This window comes from Capra hircus, chromosome 5 (assembly GCF_001704415.2).
Source record: "Capra hircus breed San Clemente chromosome 5, ASM170441v1, whole genome shotgun sequence".
Lineage (NCBI taxonomy): Eukaryota > Metazoa > Chordata > Mammalia > Artiodactyla > Bovidae > Capra > Capra hircus.
Window position 1 is genome coordinate 111,807,767 of NC_030812.1, and position 16,904 is coordinate 111,824,670.

The following is a 16,904-nucleotide window of genomic DNA, read 5'->3' on the forward strand; positions in this document are numbered from 1 at the left end:
CTTGTGGAAGTGGGTGTTGGAAAGTTATAGCTCATGAGTTACTGTGAAGTGATGGAAGAAGGGCTATCTGAAGTCCAGTGGAAATTCTGACCCCAGATGTGGATGGTTATAGCTCATGATACATGCAAATGACGAAGCTGGTAGATGTTTGAGGTGTGTGCATTTTTTGTTTTCCTGTGTGGCTTATTTCAGCTGGGTGTGGTTTTATGCATTTTTTAGTGTTTCTTTAATGCTTAAGTAAACACAAAATATATGCCGAAACTATTCCCTAATATATCCAGTTCATTGGAAAAAAATCTGAATTTTCCAAAAATAAAGTCAAAGCAAAACTATCAGAAACCACTACGTATAACATGTACTAGTGAATACTAAGTTCCTGGCACTGTGCTGTAGATTCTATGTGAGTTATCGCTGAACAACATGATGAGCTCAGTATACTTGTTAGCCACATTCCATAGGTGAGAAGACTGTGACTCAGAGAGGTAAAACTTAGCCCAGGTTACAGGGCTAGGACAAGGTGACTCTCATGACTGTGCCATTCTCTTTCCTGAGCAAAAACAAATAAACCAACAAAGTGGGGCAAATACTTAAGGAAAAGCAAAATCCATAACATATAAAAGTTTTTCAAGTCAGTAAAAAGAGACAAATAGCCCAGTAGAAAAATGAACAAAGGTCAAGAGCAGGCACTTTGCAAAGAAGGAATACAAATGGCCAGTGAAATGGGGGGAATGACGTTTAACCTCATTTAATACTCATTCATGTCAATCAGAACAATTAGATGTTTTTTTCCTATTATCAAATGGACAGAAATAAATGTGGGAAAACACTGGCAAGAATATAGATTGTTATAACATTTCTGAAGTATATATAGAATACCTGTCTGTTGACCCAGCCATCTAATTTCTAGAACTTTATCCTAAGAAAATAAATAATCAGATAAGTGGGGAAAGATCCTTGTTCAAGATTTTTGTAAGAGTTGTTCATCATGCCAAAAAGATGAAAGCATTCATTTATCATCACCAAGTGATGAACCAAGTGGTTAAATCCTGGTACATTAATACAATCCCGAACAGCACAGCACAATGCAACATGAATGTAGGGCTCTCAGAAAGGATGGTATTCTGTCCATAATGGTTGACACTACATACTCTTCGTGTTTGATTAAGTGAAAGAAACAGGGACAAAATAGCATCTCCCCAGTGTGATCCCGTTTGCGTAAAACCATCCCATGTGTGTGCATGCTTGTGTTTGCAAGGAAACCTCGAATGGGAAGAAGTCTGGAAAGATACACACCAAACCACTGATGGTGGATGTCTCTGGGTGATGGAATTGCTGGATGATTTTCTTTTTCATTTAATTTTTTTCTAAATTTTTTTGTAGTGAATATGTTATTTTTATGGTTTAAAAAAGATAATTATTTTAAAACATTGTCTAGGGACTTCGTGGCAGCCCAGGGGTTAAGACGTCGCCTTCTGGTGCAGGGGGTACAGGTTCGACTCCTGGTCAGAGAGCTATCCCACATACCTCATGGCCAAAAGACCAAAACAAAAAGCAGAAGCAATATTGTAACAAATTCAATAAAGACTTTAAAAATTGTCCACATCTAAAAAAAAAATCTTTAAGAAAACATTGTCTAACCCAAGATCCATAATAAGTACAAAATATAAGAATAAATGACCTTTGTAAAACAGTTCTAGCACCTAACAGGGCTCAGTAACAAACACCCACAGAAAGGATTTTTGACCAGCTGTAGTATTGGAAACGATATTACCCCATTTGGAGTTTCAGATTCTTTATTTCTGACCGAAATTAATCTGATTAGATTTCAGGTTACCTCAGTCTCAGGGCTTCCCTGGTGGCTCAGAGGTTAAAGCGTCTGCCTGGAATGTGGGAGACCTAGCTTCGATCCCTGGGTCGGGAAGATCCCCTGGAGAAGGAAATGGCAACCCACTCCAGTACTCTTGCCTGGAGAATCCCATGGAGGGAGGAGCCTAGTAGGCTACAGTCCATGGGGTCTCGAAGAGTTGGACAGGACTGAGCGACTTCACTTTCACTTTCATTCTCAGGTAGATGCCACTGGACAGAGCCAAACACAGTGGCTTATGTTACCTCCAGGTCCCAGGCCCCGTAAAGTATACGTGAACTTGGGATCTCTTTGGATGAAACCTGGGACTGTCACGCACAGGTGACAGCCAGAGCCTCTAATTTTGGTTATGTGGTCAGAACCCACATGTAGTTTCTCAGGGCCCAGCTTACTTTATCAGGCAACTTGAATCTTAGTTTATGAAGCAGCTAAACACAAGAGGGTAGCTTGGTGGGGAAGGTAACTGACAGGAGCACCCCTCCACCCCACCCAGTGAGCTGGGCTTTGCAGGCCTCAGGCGATGGCCCAGCTCCAAGGATGCCTGTCCTCCATGTCTTGCCCAGCTGCATTTTCGAAGCTCCATAAAAATACCCAGACTTCCCCATGGCTCAGTGGGAAAGAATCAACCTGCCAATGCAGGAGACACGGATTTGCTCCCTGGCCTGGGAAGATCCCACTAAGCCCGTGAGCCACAGCTACTGGGCCTGTGCTCCGCAACAAGAGAAGCCACAGCTGTGAGAAGCCCACGCACCGCCACTAGGGAAAAGCCCGCACAGCAAAGAAGACCCAGCACGGCCAAAAAGAAAGACAATTATTTAAACAGAAAACAACAACCTGCCTTCTCTTAGGCCTCCCTTTTCCAGGTTTCATGGCTCTCTGCGGGCACAGGAGCCTGCATGACCACGGCACACGAGTGATGGGAACAGGGAAGCGCTGGGAGATGCGGGGCGCTCCCAGGGAGTACCCTGAGATACAGACAGATCTGCGCCTGCGCGGCCTCCTCTCTGTCACTGTAGCCAGCTGGGTCCGGGGAGGCCCGGCGGGCCTGCTGCAGCAGTGCTTCCCAGAGCCTCTTCCTTACTTCTTCCTTCAAGGGCTCAGTCTCCACAGCCCCTCTGTGCCCCTCAGCCCAGTGCCCGTCTGCCTGGCTGGAGATACCTCTGCTAGAGCTCATCATGTGTGGGTTGAAAAGGATTTTCTTTTTTTTTTTTAATTTAAGCAGTCACATTCCATCTGCCTAACATACCCTGCTTTGTGAGCTAAGCTGTGTGGCCTCTGCACGTGACTTTTCCCCAGCCAGCCCAAGTGTCCCCCCACAAAAGTTTCTGGAGAGCACTCGACAAGGCAAGTGGAGCCAAGCACCTGTGTGCTAGGGCTTCAGAGGCCCCAGTGCCAAGGATCTTTGTAAGGGTCAGCCTCTCACCAAGCACTTCGCATACATTATCTTATTAATCCTCACCACAAAGAAACCACATCTTCTTGTGGCAGCCTCTTGTGAGGAAACAGGCATGTGGAAAGAAGTGACTTGCCCATGTTCACACAGAGGATTAGATTGGAGATCCACTTGGTGCCAAACCTGTGCCCGTCTGCCCTCCGGCCTCTTTTTACCCTCCTTCCCTTTCCATGGATTAGGGCAGTTAGTGGGGGAGTAAGAGTCTTATGGCTTACAAAGTAGTCCTCTGTGTTGATTCCCTAGCGGGAAGATATTACGGGAAGGCTCAACAAATTATTAGGTTTCTCTTAATCACTTTCTTAAAGCATTTTAAAGAAATTGTGCTTGGAACGTGTCAGCACTGAATTGTTTTGCTTAAATTTTGTGCTAATTTGAGGATATTTCTCAATAATCATGTATGACAAATTGGAATTAGTTGGTGCAAGTTACAGTTATCTGTGGCATTCTGCCCACTCCTCCCTCCCACAGGTGACGGGCTGAGTGGGGACGGAGCTGAGTGCCAAGGTGTTGGTAAATAACGCCACTGTGTAGTCATTTAATCTTGTGAGGTGCTGTTTTTCCAGCAGGTTGAACTGACTGAACACAAAAGCGTGCTGAACTGCTAGGTCACTCTAGAAACCCCTGGGTAGCTTTCTACTTGCCTAACGTAAGACTCTTCATAGCCCAGATTCACACACACACGACGAGCACACGCACACACACACAGTTAGAGACCTGGGAAGGACGTGCTGGTGGAGGTTTGGAGAATGATTAGAGATAGTGCTTGGGGGCTTTGGTTTGTTTTTCTTTCTTTGTGTGACCAGATCAGAGCATCCTGCCACCTTGAGGGTTTGAGAGGAGGGTGCCACAGTTTAGGAACAAGGAGTAGCTTCTTGGGAATATATTGGAAAGGAAAAGGGAGAGGATGTGGACCGGGTGGAGGATTGTAGATCTGAAAATACCTGGGACACAGCTGAGGCCCCAGACTCGCAGTGGGAAGCAGCCCTATGGGGAGGGAAGGAGTCATGAGAGGTGAGCTGTTGGTCGTGGATTAAGTTCGGTTTGGGTAAACCTTTGGGAGGATAAACCAGGGGAAGAGGCCCTGGAAGCAGGCTTGTGGCCCTCAGGGCTGGGAATTTAGGGTCCCAGGTACTTAAGAGCACGATCTAGAAGAAGGGCATGGTCTCCAGTGGACACATGCCCTCGGCCCCACGGACTCCTTGCCCAAAGGAAAGGGGCACAGCTAGAGGAGTCGAGGGCCCACGTTGTTCTGCCCTGACCTTCTGACGGTGCAGTGGAAGAACTTGAAGGTGGGAGGCCAAGAACTGGTTCTCATCCTTGCTGTGCCCTGATGCGCTGTGTGACCTTGGCCGAGTGATTTCCCTGTTCTCAACCTCGCGTAACATCTTTCCTTCAGGGCCATCACCTTCATCATCCTTGTGGGTTCCATTGCCCAGGATGGAGGGAAGGCCCAGAGCTAGCCTGTGGTGAGGAGAGTCAGGGTCTGGCCAACTCCTGCTCTGCCGTGGGGAGCAATGCTGGCCAGGACTGGAGGTGGCCTCACAGTGCCAGGCTGCTGAGCCCCAAAGACTTAAGGCGGCGACTCCCCCAACTGTAAAATGGGGCCAGCAGCCCCCTCCAAAGGCAGCACACACCCGGCACAGAGGCGGCTCCTATTAGACCTGATGGAGACAATGAGGAAAGCAGGCAGGGCGGGCCTGGAGGTGGTGAGGAGGGAGAACAGGGGCCACGTGAAGTCCTGTCCCGCTCACCCATGGTCAGCCATGTTGGCCTCGTTGAGTCCCCGCGCGCGAAAGAGGCCACCTGTCTCTGCCCTGGTCTTGGGAAAGCTGTTGGATTTCCTCATGCTTCAGTTGCTGCTGCTCAGCTGCTAAGTCATGGCCCCGTCTCCGTGACCCCGCAGACTGCAGCACGCCAGGCCTCCCTGTTCCTCCCTATCTCCCGGAGATTGCCCAAGTTCTCGTGCCTCAGGTTCTTAAGCAAATTTAAAAGTTAATCAATATCTTGTTCGTTTATGATGCTAAATACTTTTCAAGTTTATTTCCTATTTTTAGATCCAAAGCTACACCACAAACAAGTACAACCAAGACGTTTTATCTCACATTTACCCATTAAACTAGACGTTTTGGACGGCATTAAAATTCCCCCTCTCCGTGTGTTCACAGAGATGCTGCAGTTCGTCAGCAATCAAGTGGGCGAGTTCCCTGACTTGTTCTCAGAGCCGCTCTGCGGCTCCTTCCCCGGCGGTGGCAGTGGCAACGGCAACGGCAACGGCAGCGGCAGCGGCGGCGGCGGCGGCAGCGGAGCCGGGAGCGGGGACCCCTCCGGGCAGCGGCCCTTCAGCCAGGTCCCGCTGCCGGCCTTCTCCCCCTCGGCCACCTCCTCGCAGGCTGCGACCCTCCCGGTCAAGGCGCCCGCCGCGTCGGGTCCCACCCCGCCAAGGGCGGCCCCGGTTCTGCAGCCCCGCCCCCAGCCGCAGCCCCCGCCCCCTGCCCCGCTGCCGCCGCAGACCGTCATGATCACCTCGACCTTCAGCACCGCTCCGCAGACGAGGATCATCCAGCAGCCCGTCATCTACCAGAATGCAGCTACCAGCTTTCAAGGTGACTTGAGAACTCATGCCATAGCCTTTAGTGGGTTCAAAAGTTTTCAGGCCAGTCTGCAGATCCTGCGGAGGGAGATAGAGAAGAGTTCTGTCTTCCCTGGGGATGACGGAATCTTAGTGACCTAGCCTGGTCTGAATGAGGTTTTGGTTAACTGAGTCTGGTGGTGCAGGATCAGGTTCCCGCTCTTCAGGTACCTTAATGTCTATTGGGCCTACTTCAGGGATTTGTGGTCACAGACTCCTGACAGGCACAGTAGGCTCAGGGCTATCCTGAGAACTAGAGGTGGAGGCTTGTATGAAATGGGTCTTGAAACTTAACCCAGGCCCCAGGAGGATCACAGCTCCTATAGATTGAGAACCCAGCATCCAGCCAACATCTGAGCTTCCACTACCGAGAGGAGCGCACCTTTGACGTGGTCACCCTGTCTCCTGAAGTGGCAGGCCTTGGAGTGGGCCCTCAGCCGTGTGCGGAGTAAACCAGCAACTTTCTGCGCTGTGCAATGTCCCAGCCCCTTTTCGTGGGTGGGATTTCTCTCTGACCCTGTGGGGAGCCCAGGGTGTGATTAGTCCTGCTGTACTAATTTATTTCACAGGCTCTGCCAGCTCTTCAGCAGGCTTCAGGGGTTTCAGGGCTGGGGAAAGGCGACAGGGCAAAAAGCCAAAACAGTCATCCCAAAGTACACTTTCCATTCATTTCCTGGGAGCCAATGAAGCCCCAGGAATTGGTTCTAACATCTGTTAACTCGCTCACTGGGGACAGCCATATGCTGTTTAGCTCCCCTCACCTCCACTCCAGCACCTGGAGTAATGAAATAGCTTCTACTCGTTCGCTCAGAAATTAAGTCAGCCCTCACAGGATCTCTTGTCCACTTGACCAGCTTGTGGACAGCTCTCCACATCCTGTCCAGAAGCAGGCAGGGAGCTGGGGTCCTTCCGAGGCACTCAGTTACAACGCAGCTGCAGTGACAGAATGCATTCCTCGTCCATGTGACTTTTCTTCTCCTCTCTTCCCAAGTCCTTCAGCCTCAAGTCCAGAGCCTAGTGACCTCCTCCCAGGTGCAGCCAGTCGCCATCCAGCAGCAGGTGCAGACGGTGCAGGCCCAGCGGGTGCTGACGCAGACGGCCAATGGCACGCTGCAGACCCTGGCCCCGGCTACAGTGCAGACAGTGGCTGCACCCCAGGTGCAGCAGGTCCCGGTAGGTGGCTGGCAGGAGTTCCGGGAGGCCTTGGTAGGGGCTCTCGGCCAGTCTGTGATGGAGCATGGGGTCTACATACAAAGCAGGGCCAGCAGGGTGTGAGGGAGCCACTGGACCTTACAAGGCACCCATGAGACCCAGTAGAGATGACCTCTGTAGGTGGACACTGGCACTCCTATAAACTCAGTAAATGCTGGTGTAGTAACTTATTTGCACATGTAATGGGTATAAAACTGAAAACAGATGTGCTAAAATGTTTTTAAGACATGCATCACAGTGGACTGTATTTCTAACGAAGTAGTTTATCTTAAAAAATCCAGGTTTACCATTTTTGCTTCTCAGACATGTACCTGGCATTCCTCAGTTTGTCCATAATCAGATCTCTCTCCTCTCCACAGTCCCTCCGCATCATGCCATCTCCACGCTAGCTAGGCTCCTGGCACTGCTCGCATTGAAGCCTTTCAACCTTCTATCCCAAGACCCTCTTTGTTGTTGTCGGTTAGTCGCTGAGTTGTAGCCGATTCTTGCGAACCCCATGGACCGTGGCCTGCCAGCCTCCTCTGTCCATGGGATTTCCCAGGCAAGAAAACTGGAATGGGTTGCCATTTCTTTCTCAGGGGTATCTTCCTGACCCAGGGATCTAGCCACCTCTTCTGCATGGCAGGCAGATCCTTTACCACTGAGCCACTGCAGAAGCGAAGCCCCAAACCCTCTTTAGCTATGCTCTTTCTCCCCCTCAACCCAGTAGTCAAGTTACATTCTCAGTTTTATGAAAATTTTATCATTCTTGTCTGGAGGGTCTTTGCAGCAAGAAGTAACACAAAACAGAAAAATAGCACTGCCAGGACTTCCCTGGTGGCCCAATGGTTAGGACTTTACCCGTCCACTGCAAGGGGTATGGGTTCCATCCCTGGTCTGAGAACTTAAGGTCTCATATGCTGGATGGTGCAGCCAAAAGAGGGAAAAAGAGAAATACAGTGCTAGCTTCCTTTTCCATGCAGGTCCTGGTACAGCCTCAGATCATCAAGACAGACTCCCTTGTCCTGACCACACTGAAGACAGATGGCAGCCCCGTGATGGCCGCAGTCCAGAACCCCGCCCTCACTGCCCTCACCACCCCCATCCAGACAGCCGCCCTGCAAGTTCCGGTAAGAGCTGTGCTCCCTCTTTCTTGGGGGTATTAGGCCTCAGAGATGTTAACAAAGCCTCCAGACCCTGAATAGATACAAAAACTCTATAGAATGTGTCAGTCAAATTGCACAATCATCACTTTTTAGTTTTTTTTCCCCCTTGAGAAGTACCAGCACCTAGTGTTATGTGGGAGTCCTAGGGTTTATGAGGAGCAAGGGAGGGACCACAGAGGAGCTGCAGGTCCACACGGGACCATCCGCCTCTTAGGTCCTGCCAATGGGGGTTTAGCTTCTGAAGGACCCTAGGCAGGGAAGGGCTTCAAGGTGGGTCATGCAAGGTCCCTTACTTAAGGTGCAGGGTCTTGGTCACTGTCCGCATCTTGTGGCCGGAGAGTCTGACAGAGAAAAGTGATCAGAAGTCAAAAGTAAGCATTATTCATAAAAGCCAAAAACCAGAATCAACCCAGCTATCCATCCAAAAAGAACTATTGATACAGCTACATGGCTGGCCTTCAGAAATAGTATGCTGAGCAAAAGATGCTGATCACAAAGAATTCATGCTGATGTTTCCAGGGTATGAAGTTTAAGAAGACAGTGATAGAGGTCAGAGCAGTGATTACAAAGACGGGGAAGGGACGTGTGGGAACTTTCTCGGGAAACAGAAAGGGTCTGTGTCTTCATCAGGGTTATGCTGGTTACACACACTGTATTACATACATCACAATTCCATTAAGTTGTACAGTTGAAATGTGTACTTTTGATTGTGAATTATTTCTTGATGACTCATGCATTTGAGAAGCATTTCATCTGCTCATTGGCCATTTGGATATTGAGGCCATTTGTTGAAGAAAATAAAACTAAAATTAGTGAAAATAGAAACCAAGAGAAGGAAAAGCAGATCTGAGGGGAAAACAGGGGGATGCCTCCATAGTTGGTGTGTTTATTTATTAAAATGGCTCTGATTGTCACTTCTGCCCTTGAGGTTTTTGATGGTCAAACTGTGTAAGGAAATCCAATAAGTCAGTTCTCCGTCATGTGAGAGGAAAAGTGTGTCACACACAGGAGAAAGTTTTGTGGTTGGTGCAGCATTGTACACGAGCTCAGAGGCGGCTGACGGGTTGACAGCAAAGCAGAAAGTAGCATTCTCTGGCATCCTTACACCAAAGGTTGGCGTTGACCCACACTGATGCTGTTGTGGCACAGGCTAACCAGCAGTGACTCTGAAAGGGCACAGTGCCCAAGACACCGTGGCTCCCGGGGCTTCCAGACTTGATGATCCCAAGCAGGGCATCAGACCACACCAAGCATGTTCAGGTGATGCCACATGGCCAGGGCCAGCGGGTTCGTGTCCTGAGGTTGCTTTCCTCACGCTAACCAGGCCATCATTCTGCCCTTGTGTCTGTTCTAGACCCTGGTGGGCAGCAATGGGACCATTCTGACCACGATGCCTGTGATGATGGGACAGGAGAAGGTGCCCATTAAGCAGGTCCCCGGGGGAGTCAAGCAGCTCGAGCCTCCCAAGGAAGGAGAAAGGCGGACGACACACAACATCATCGAGAAGCGGTATCGCTCCTCCATCAACGACAAAATCATTGAGCTGAAGGACCTGGTCATGGGGACTGATGCCAAGGTGGGTGTCAAGCAGAATTTTGTCTCATGCCCCGTCATCTCCCCTCTGTCTGTCTTTGCTCTGGGAATTTAGGGAAGACCCAGGCCCAAGCGAGTGAATGCAGGAATAGTTAAAGGTGGTTTCTTATTAAAGCATCTTGGTGTTTTGAAATTCTATAAAGTGTTAGCTGTTGGGAGTTGGCCAGGCAGTAGCTTGCCTGGACCTTTGACTCTGCTCTGCAATGATGGCTACTCACCGCCCCCCAACAACCACCATGTCACAGGCCCCTGCTGCTCACTGATGGCCAAGTACAGGACCACGTGCACCTCTTAGTCAGCCGATGGCATTTTTGGCAAATGTTTAATCATATTCAGGGATGGCTAGCAATATTTTAACCTTTTAGGGAGGAGATAAAATGTAGATTGGGTCTTTGACCAAGAACAAATAAGAGGAAATTTATTTTTCATGTATTGCTGGTATTTCAATTAATGTATCTTTTGGCTTTGCCATGTAGATTTTTAAATCTATTATCTGTTTATCTTTACCTCTATTTTCGAAGAAAATACAGTTTTCTTGGTAGCCCTCAAATCTGAAAGGTACTGATACACCTTTATTTAAGATAACCATCCAACAGTGCTCTGGTTTTTTGTCGCTTATTTTCCTTAAAGTTTGTTTTGATGCTAGGATTATTACAAGAAGTAGGAATAACAGCTCATATTTAGTGCTGCTGTGTGCCAGGCCAGAGGCTAAGCTCTTTACACATATTATCTCTTTTAACCCTCATGGCAAGCCTATAACTCCTATATTGTCATTATCCCTATTTCACAGAGGAGGAAAAGTGAGGTTCAGAGATGCTGAGTAACTTGTCCTGCGTTACACAGCTAGTTAGTGGAAGAATCAGGATCTGAACCCAGCAAGGACCTCCCACTCCAGAACCTGAGCTCTGGGCCTCTGCTGCCCTCACTGTGCAGGCTGGTCTGATGCCGCTGTGTTTCTCACCCATCTTCCTTCCCAGATGCACAAGTCTGGCGTTCTGCGGAAGGCCATCGACTACATCAAATACTTGCAGCAGGTCAATCATAAACTGCGCCAGGAGAACATGGTGCTGAAGCTGGCCAATCAGAAGAGCAGTGAGTGTGCTCATTATAGGAGGGGTCCTGTGCTGGGCTGGGGAGGCCCATGGGTATGTGTGCGAGGCGCCACCACGGGCGAAGCTGCAGCAGGGGCTCTGCATCCCTCCTAGCCCTGCCCTGGCCCAGGCTGAGTGTTATAAAACCGACCGTTTGCCAGGTAGGGTTTTCTTTACAGAGCTCCTGAAGGGCATTGACCTGGGCAGCCTGGTGGACAATGACGTGGACTTGAAGATCGATGACTTTAATCAGAATGTCCTTCTGATGTCGCCTCCGGCCTCCGACTCAGGATCCCAGGCCGGCTTCTCCCCCTACTCCATCGACTCAGAGCCAGGAAGCCCTCTATTGGATGATGCAAAGGTAATGAGCTTTGGAAATCCCTAACCGTGGGAATCTCTCCCATCTCTCGTAGTTAATAGTGGGGAGATTGCAGACAGAGGTCCAGGACAGGTGTTCAGAGGCCTCAGGCTGGAGAGGAGCAAGAATTCTGTGAAACTAGGCACATACTGAAAACTAAAGAAAAAGAAGACTGATTCTATGTGGGGAGACAGCCCCTGGTTTTATTGGTCTTTGCTGAAAGGGCCCATCAGAGAGAAATAAGGGCCAAGTCCAGAACGGGGACACACAGCAGCTGTCAGGCGGAGCTGGGAGTTGGTGGCGATGCCTCATTGCTTTCCTCGCCTGTAATGAGCCTGGCAAGACTGCTTTGTGAGGTTGTTCAGTTGGGTTAGGATGAAGCTGCCTTTGGGTCCTTTTTGGGAAATGATTACAATTTGCAGTCTTAACAGATAACATTCCTACCAAGGGCCTTTAATTGTGGAAGAAAGCCCATGGCAATTGTTTAATGGAGTTAGTTAGAAGAGACTCAAGCCTAATGATTTTCCTAGGACCCTGTGGAGACCACTGGGGTTTGTGCTGTATTTTGACACTGGCAGTTTCTGGCTTCAAAAGCACAAGTTTCCTTCTACCATAAGTTGTTGATCAGACTATTTATTGTAGCATCTGCTTAATTTTATTAAGGAAGCTGTATTTTTGAAATATTTTATAAGTGTGATTCTGTTTGGAAACACAAGTCCATATGACATATACCTTGAATTGGTTAAGTGTCTGAATCATCAGAAGAAATTTTCAAGTGGCTTAAAAACGTTGAAAAGGAATGACATGTACGTACACACTGGGAGTCGGGAGAGCCGACTCCAGTCTGGTTCTCCAGGATGGCAGAGCCTCTGCCTCCAGTTCTTCTGTGAAATGGGGAGAAAACAATGCTGTGGGTTTAGAATAGGTAAGCTTCTGAAAATAGGTTCATACTAAAGTATGGTCTTTAATCAACTTGGAGGTATAATTTATATGTATGTAAAATACACCTATTTTACTGTATTGCACAATAAGTGTTTTAATAAATATGTACACTTATGTAACTCACGATAATCATGGTATAGAGGAAAGAACTGGAAGTATTTTTTCTAAGATCAGGTGGAAGACAGGAATGCCCAGAGGAATTCCCTGGTGGTCCAGTGGCTAGGACTCGACGCTTTCACTGCCAGTGGCCCAGGTTTGCTCCCTGGTCGATGAACTAAGATAACCATAAGCCTCACCGCATGACCCCCCCCCCACCGAAAAAAAAGACAAAGATGCCCACTCTTGCCACTTTATTCAACATAGAATTGGAAATCCTAAAAAAGAAGTTAAAAGGAATCCAAATTGAAAAGGAAGAAGTAAAACTGTCACTGTTTGCAGATGGCATGATGCTATATATAGAAAATTCTAGAGATGCCACCAAAAAAACTACTAGATTAATAAGTTTAGCAAGATTGCAGGATATAAAATTAATATATAGAAATTGGTTGCATTTCTATACTAACAAAGTGCCAGAAAGAGAAATTAAGAAAACTATCTCATTTGCAGTTGCATCGAAAAGAATAACGTATCTAGGAATAAAGCTGACTAAGTAGCTAAAAGACCTGTACTAAAAAAACTGTAAGACACTGATGAAAGAAACCTCTGACAGTGATGTGACGGACATAGATGGGACGATATATTGTGCTTGTAGACTGCAAGAATTAATACTGCTAAAACGACCATACTCCTCAAGACAGTCTCAAGAATTAATACTGCTAAAATGACCATACTCCTCAAGATTCAGTGCAATCCCTATTAAAATACCAAGGACATTTTTCACAGAACTAGAAAAAAAAAAATCCTAAAATTTATATGGCAACACACAGGACCCCAAGTAGCCAAACAGTCTTGAGAAAGAACAGTAGAGCTGGAGGTAGCAGGTTCCCTGATTTCAGTAATCAAAACAGTATGGTATTGGCACAAAACAGACACATAGATCCATGGAACAGAATACAAAGCCCAGAAATAAACCTACTTATGTGGTCAGTCAACCTGTGACAAAGGAGGCGAGGCTATACAAAGGGGGAAAATGATGGCTTCATCAGTAAATGCTGCTGGGAAAACAGGACAGCTCCATGCAAGAGAGTCAGATGTACTACTTTCTCAGACCATCTACAAAAATAAACTCAGAACAGATTAAGGACTTAAATGTAAGACCTGAAACCATAAAACTCCCAGAAGAAAACAGGCAGTATGCTCTTTATTACCTGTCTCAGCAATATTTTTTTGAGTATGTCTCCTCAGGCAAGGGAAACAAAAGCAAAAATAAACAAATGGGACAACAGCAAACTAAAAAGCTTTTGCAGCAAAAGAAACTCAGCAAAATAAAAGGACCACCTACAGAATGGAAGATGGTATTTGTCTGATAAGGGGTTAATATCCAAAATATGCAAAGAACTTGGAGGATTCAACATCGGAAGAATAAGCAATTTAAAAATGGACCTAGGACACAAACATTTTCCCAGAGAAGACATACAAATGGCTAACAGGCTCATGAAAAGGTTCAACATCAGTTATCATCAGTTCAGTTCAGTTTAGCTGCTCAGTCATGTCTGACTCTTTGCGACCCCATGAATTGCAGCACACCAGGCCTCCCTGTCCATCACCAACTCCTGGAGTTCACCCAAACTCATTTCCTTCGAGTCGGTAACACCATCCAGCCATCTCATCCTCTGTCATCCCCTTCTCCTGCCCCCAGTCCGTCCCAGCATCAGAGTCTTTTCCAGTGAGTCAGCTCTTCACATGCCTTGATTCATGGACCTAACATTCCAGGTTCCTATGCAGTATTGCTCTTTACAGCATCGGACCTTGCTTCTATCACCAGTCACATCCAGAACTGGGTATTGTGTTTGCTTTGGCTCCATCCCTTCATTCTTTCTGGAGTTATTTCTCCATTGATCTCCAGTAGCATATTGGGCACCTACTGACCTGTGGAGTTCCTCTTTCAGTATCCTATCATTTTGCCTTTTCATACTGTTCATGGGGTTCTCAAGGCGAGAATACTGAAGTGGTTTGCCATTCCCTTCTCCAGTGGACCACATTCTGTTAGACCTCTCCACCATGACCTGCCCATCTTGGGTGGCCCCACACGGCATGGCTTAGTTACACTGAGTTGGACAAGGCTGTGGGCCTAGTGTGATTAGATTGATTAGTTTTCTGTGAGTATGGTTTCAGTGTGTCTGCCCTCTGATGCCTCTCACAACACCTACAGTCTTACTTGGGTTTCTCTTACCTTGGACATGGGGTATCTCTTCACGGCTGCTCCAGCCAAGCTCAGCCACTGCTCCTTACCTTGGACTAGGGATATCTCCTCACAGCCGCCCCTCCTGACCTTGAATGTGGAGTAGCTTCTCTTGGCCCTCCTGCGTCGGAGCAGCCACCGCTCCTTCCCAGTAATCACCAGGGAAATGCAAATCAGAACCATGGTGAGATACCACCTCACACCTGTCAGAGTGGCTGTTATCAAAAAGACAACAAATAACAAGTGTTGGTGAGAATGTGGAGAAGAGAACCCTAGTGCACTGTTGGTGGGAATGTAAATTGGTGCAGCCATTCTCGAAAGCTTCTCTGGTGGCTCAGACAGTGAAGAACCTGCCCGCAAGGTGGGAGACCCGGCTTCATCTCCTGGAGAAGGAAATGGCAACCCACTCCAATGTTCTTGCCTGGAGAATCCCATGGACAGAGGAGCCTGGTGGGCTACAGTCCATGGGGCCGAAAAGAGTCGGACACGACTGTGTGAGTAACACACACACTATGGAAAGCAGTATGGAGGGAGGTTCCTAAAAAAAGGTTTAAAGTAGAACTACCACCCAATTCAGCAGTTCCCCTTCTGGGTATTTTCTGAAGAAAACAAATACCAATTTGAAAAGATATATGTACTCTTGTGTTTATTGCAGCCTTATTCACAATAGTCAAGGTATGGAAGCCACCTAAGTGCCTATAAATAGATGGATGGGTAAAGAAGATGTGGTATACATGCAATGAAATATTAGCCATTAAAAATAATGAACTCTTACCATTTGTGACACTGGATGGACCTAGAGGGTATTATAATAAAGTGAAATTAGTCAGAGAATGAGAGGTGTTGGCAAGGATTTGGAGAGAAGGGAACCCTCACCGAGCTGTTGTGGGAATGTCAGTTAGTGCAGCCATTATGGAAAGTAGTATGGAGGTTCCTCAGAAAGTTTAAAAGACAATTACCGTCCAATTCAGCAGTTCCACTTCTGGCTATTTTTCTGAAGAAAAAAAGCAATAAAAAAGAATGAAATTTCGTGACAACCCGTATGATCCTAGAGGCTGTTATGCTAAGTGAAATGAGTCAGAGAAAGCTTACCACACATAATTTCACTTATCAGTTCAGTTGCTCAGTTGTGTCCAACTCTTTGTGACCCCATGAATCACAGCACGCCAGGCCTCCCTGCCTGTACATCACCAACTCCCGGAGTCTACCCAAACCCATGTCCATCGAGTCGGTGATGCCATCCAGCCATCTCATCCTCTGTCGTCCCCTTCTTCTCCTGCCCCTAATCTTTCCCAGCATTAGGGTCTTTTCCAATGAGTCAACTCTTCGCATGAGATGGCCGGTTCATTTCAGTTCAGTCGCTCAGTCGTGTCCGACTCTTTGCGACCCCATGAATCGCAGCACGCCAGGCCTCCCTGTCCATCACCAACTCCCAGAGTTCACTCAGACTCACATCCATTGAGTCAGTGATGCCATGCAGCCATCTCATCCCCTGTCGTCCACTTCTCCTGCCCCCAATCCCTCCCAGCATCAGAGTCTTTTCCAATGAGTCAACTCTTCGCATGAGGTGCCCAAAGTACTGGAGCTTCAGCTTTAGCATCATTCCTTCCAAAGAAATCCCAGGGCTGATCTCCTACAGAATGGACTGGTTGGATCTCCTTGCAGTCCAAGGGACTCTCAAGAGTCTTCTCCAACACCACAGTTCAAAAGCATCAATTCTTCGGCGCTCAGCCCTCTTCACAGTCCAAGTCTCACATCCATACATGACCACGGGAAAAACCATAGCCTTGACTAGACAGACCTTAGTCGGCAAAGTAATGTCTCTGCTTTTGAATATACTATCTAGGTTGGTCATAACTTTTCTTCCAAGGAGTAAGCGTCTTTTAATTTCATGGCTGCAGTCACCATCTGCAGTGATTTTGGAGCACAAAAAAGGAAAGTCTGACACTGTTTCCACTGTTTCCCCATCTATTTCCCATGAAGTGATGGGACCAGATGTCATGATCTTCGTTTTCTGAATGTTGAGCTTTAAGCCAACTTTTTCACTCTCCTCTTTCACTTTCATCAAGAGGCTTTTTAGCTCCTCTTCACTTTCTGCCATAAGGGTGGTGTTATCTGCATATCTGAGGTTATTGATATTTTTCCCGGCAATCTTGATTCCAGCTTGTGTTTCTTCCAGTCCAGCATTTCTCATGATGTACTCTGCATAGAAGTTAAATAAGCAGGGTGACAATATACAGCCTTGACATACTCCTTTTCCTATTTGGAACCAGTCT

At 47.4% G+C, this 16,904-nt stretch overlaps 1 protein-coding gene across 1 annotated transcript in view; it reads left to right on the forward strand.

Moving 5' to 3' along the window:
• Positions 1 to 16,904, forward strand: part of SREBF2 (sterol regulatory element binding transcription factor 2) — a 64,834-nt gene that overhangs the window by 19,572 nt on the left and 28,358 nt on the right. The window contains exons 2-7 of the mRNA XM_018048827.1: positions 5,483 to 5,920; positions 6,938 to 7,119; positions 8,121 to 8,267; positions 9,658 to 9,879; positions 10,874 to 10,988; positions 11,167 to 11,348. Coding sequence (XP_017904316.1) covers positions 5,483 to 5,920; positions 6,938 to 7,119; positions 8,121 to 8,267; positions 9,658 to 9,879; positions 10,874 to 10,988; positions 11,167 to 11,348 — 1,286 coding nt within the window. The remainder of the gene's footprint in view (positions 1 to 5,482; positions 5,921 to 6,937; positions 7,120 to 8,120; positions 8,268 to 9,657; positions 9,880 to 10,873; positions 10,989 to 11,166; positions 11,349 to 16,904) is intronic.